This window comes from Cinclus cinclus, chromosome Z, assembly GCF_963662255.1.
Source record: "Cinclus cinclus chromosome Z, bCinCin1.1, whole genome shotgun sequence".
NCBI classification, from domain to species: Eukaryota; Metazoa; Chordata; class Aves; order Passeriformes; family Cinclidae; genus Cinclus; species Cinclus cinclus.
Window position 1 is genome coordinate 83,156,712 of NC_085084.1, and position 3,383 is coordinate 83,160,094.

At 68.1% G+C, this 3,383-nt stretch overlaps 1 protein-coding gene across 1 annotated transcript in view; it reads right to left on the reverse strand.

The window, feature by feature from the left end:
• Window positions 1-3,171, reverse strand: part of SKOR2 (SKI family transcriptional corepressor 2) — a 24,043-nt gene extending 20,872 nt beyond the window's left edge. The window contains exons 1-2 of the mRNA XM_062513438.1: window positions 964-3,171; window positions 36-96 (exon numbers count right to left, since the gene is read on the reverse strand). Of these exons, the coding sequence (XP_062369422.1) occupies window positions 36-96; window positions 964-3,171 (2,269 nt within the window). The remainder of the gene's footprint in view (window positions 1-35; window positions 97-963) is intronic.
• Between the last annotated feature and the right edge of the window lie 212 nt (window positions 3,172-3,383).

Genomic DNA, 3,383 nt, shown 5'->3' on the forward strand with positions numbered 1-3,383 from the left:
TCGAGGTGAGCTGGCAGATCCGCGTCTGTACTCACCTGAGAAGGTGTCCTCTTTCGTAGGCAGGATGACCTGATTACTCTCCTTGCTCTTCTGATTCTAGAAAAGCAGAAAATGGTGAAAAAAACACGAGATCAGTGTGGAAAATTACAAGGAGCAGTTGAGCAGTGGTTTGTCTCTGAGATGGGATGGATAAATTGCACAGGAGCACAAACAGTGCCCATGGTAATGACACAGGAAATCCCACTGTGGGCACCTTCCACAGCCTCTTCATGGAGCAATCCCACCGTGGCCTCTTCCAAAGCCACCTTTACGGAGGGAGCACACATCCTGCTGGAAACTTGTGGGGTTGAGTTAGGGCACCCATCCCAAAATAGGGCTGGATTACTTTCTCCCATGTTTTAATCTGGTTTGAGGGGGTCAGGATGTGGAGCAATACCCACAGACATTGCCAACATTTTGTTGGGAAAGTCATCCACCAAGTAAATCTGATATTTTTGTTGGCTTCCAGGGCTGGCCTGTGGATGCTGCACCCAGGCCTGACATGCTTGGCGTGTTGTACAGCAGTGCCAACATAGAATCAACTTCCCACGGGAGTGGGAGTCCCTGGGATGATTGCCCAATTGAGCAAAGGGGTTTGGGCCACCCTGATTTTGGGAGTGAGGTGGGCAAGAGGGGCTTGCCCAGGAGGCCACTGTGGGCCATGTCTGACTGCAGCCCACCGAGGCCAGCTTGGTTTGAGAGGGCACTGGGGACCTGGAACCCGACACGAAGGTGGGAAGTACCCAGTCCCTGACCTGCTGGCGGGGGATTCACAGTGCCTGATGTGGAGTCAGGGGGTACAGAGTGCCTGACACGGTGGTGGGGGGTTACAGCCGTCCATGACCCCACCCAGGGGCCCCTCCCGTCCCGGGGTAGGGGTGTCAGTAGCCACAGAGAGGGGAAGGAGCCTTCCAGGGTATTTACATCTTTGTAGAGGGGCTGCTCCTCGGGCGCCGGGTGATGTACCGGGCTGCTGCCGCCGCTGCCCGCCCGCGGGGCCCCAGCAGGCGGCTGCAGTGGGACTTGACCATCCCCCGGCTTCTCCTCGACGGGCGGACGGGGGAAGGGGCCAGCGGCGGGGCGCTCCCGGCCGCCCTTCTCCGGCAGCCCCCGGGCGGGTGGAAAGCGGCCGCCGGCCGCCAAGGGGTCTCCTCCGCGGGGCTCTTCCTCGGCCTCCTCCTCCTCATCTTCTTCTTCCTCCTCGGGGGGCTTGTGCCCCTCGACGTCCACCTCGGGCTCGTCTTCCTCCTCCTCGTCCTCCTCCTCCTCGCTGCTCTCTTCGCTGGCGAAGCTGCAGCTCGTGCCTCCGGGGGAGAGGAGGCGGTGCGCGGCGTGCGGAGGATGCGGGTGCCTCTCGCATCCCGCATCCTCGGGGGGCGGCGGCGGCGGCGGCGGCAGCAGAAGCTGCAGCGGCGAGGCGGAGCGCGGGGGACCGCCGCCGCCACCGCCGTGCAGCTTGGCCAGGCTCTCCGAGTCCTCCTTGCCGCCCACCGGGCGGAAGGCGCTGGAGTGGTGGTATCCTCCGCCCGCCTTGCGCCCGCCCGCCGCCTCCAGCAGGTGCGGGTGGTGCGGGGGGACCCGCCCGCCGCCGCCGCCGCCGCTGCCCCCGTCGGAAGCGGCGGGCGAGGCGGGCTCGGCGCTGCCACCGGGGGGCGACTCGAACAGCGGGTCCCGGGCGGCGGCGGCGGCGGCGGGCGCGGACGGGGGGGCGGAGGCGGGCGGTGTCCCCAGCCCCGCCGGCCCCGACCCCAGCCCCGCCGGCCCCGCCTCGCCTCCGGGCTCCGACAGGTCCAGGAAAGCCTGGCGCAGCAGACCCGCCCCGTCCCCCCCCAGCGAGCATCCCAGGGCGCCGGGGGGCTGCGGCGGCGGCTGCAGGTAGGTGGGCACCGGCAGCCCGCCCGGGGTGCGCGGCGGCCAGAACATGCAGAAGGGCGGGTAGAAGGCGGCATCCTTCCTGCCAGGCCAGAAGAGCCCCGAGAGCCCTCCGCCCGCCGCCGCCGCCCCGGCGGCCTTGTGCGCGGCCGCCCCGCCGAGGGCATCGCCGCCGCCGCCCTCCTCCTTCTTGTGGCAGAGCCCGAAGGCGGCGGCGGGGAAGCCGTAGGGGTGCGGGAAGAGCCCGCCGCAGCCGGGGAACTTCTGGAGCATGCCGCCGAAGGAGCCTTTGCTGGGCACGGGGATGACGGGGTAGCTCCTCGGGCTCTTGCCGCCGTGCGCCGCCGCCACCGCCTCCTGCAGCTCCTCGTCCTCCTCGAAGCGCGGCCGCTTCTGGTGCAGGTCGGGAGGGGCGGCCAGGAGGTGCGGGCTCAGCAGCCCGCCGCCCACCACCGCCGCCGCCTTCACCGAGCCCAGCGGGTGGCAGGCGGCGGGGGCGGCGGCGGCGGGGGCCGGCGGGGCGGGCGGCAGGGCTCGCTTGCGGCTGCCGCCGTTGAACATGGCCTTGACATCCTCCCAGGCGAAGACCAGCTCATCCTGGGGGCTCTTGTCGGTCAGCTTCAGGTGGCGGCGCCAGGAGTTGAAGTTGGCGGCGTCGGGCTGGGTGTACTTGGCGTCGGGTGTGCGGTGGGAGTGGAAGATGAACTTGTTGGGCGAGAAGTACATGCTGCAGTAGCTGCACTTGATGCACTTGGCCCGGGAGCTGTTGTAGCGGGCCGGGATGAAGCTCCCGCGGCATCCCCAGGCGCACTCGTGGGATACGTCGAAGGCGAAGTTATCCGGCAATTTGGGGGGCCGGTTCTCCCCCAAGAAGGACTTGCAGAGCCGCTCCGCCTCCCTCTTGGTGATCATGCCGCAGCGGCGGGAGGAGATGGGCATGGCCCCGGCCCTCCGCAGGATCTCCAGCTGCACCGGCGTGCACTGCACGCAGGTGATGCCCAGGGCCACCCGCCGGTTGTGGATCTCGTTGTAGCTGAAGTTTTTGAGGAGGGTATTGGAGATCTGCGCCAGGCACAGCCTCTCCTGCCCGTCGATCACCAGGGAGACGATCGGGATGCCGTAGAGGATCACCTGCCCCACCTGGTTGGGCTTCATGGCAGCGTGGCCGGCCCTCGGCTGGTTCATGGGGTCCGGCGGGTACGCGCTGGACGGCGACGGCAGCAAGATATCTGTGGGTCCGGGCAGCGGGCTGGTCGCCATCGTCTCAGCGGCGGGGGGGCTGATCTGCCCTAGCTGCGGGAGAGGAGAGGGACAGAGACACAGCGCCGTCAGCCGAGCACTCACAGGGTTGGGGGGGGGGTCCCCGCCGCAAGCACCCCGTCCTCCCTCCCTCCGCTCCTCCGATCTGCCGGCATGGGGAGGCGCTACCCGTGGGGAGGTTTTGCTCAGCGACCCCGACTCCCCCAAACCTC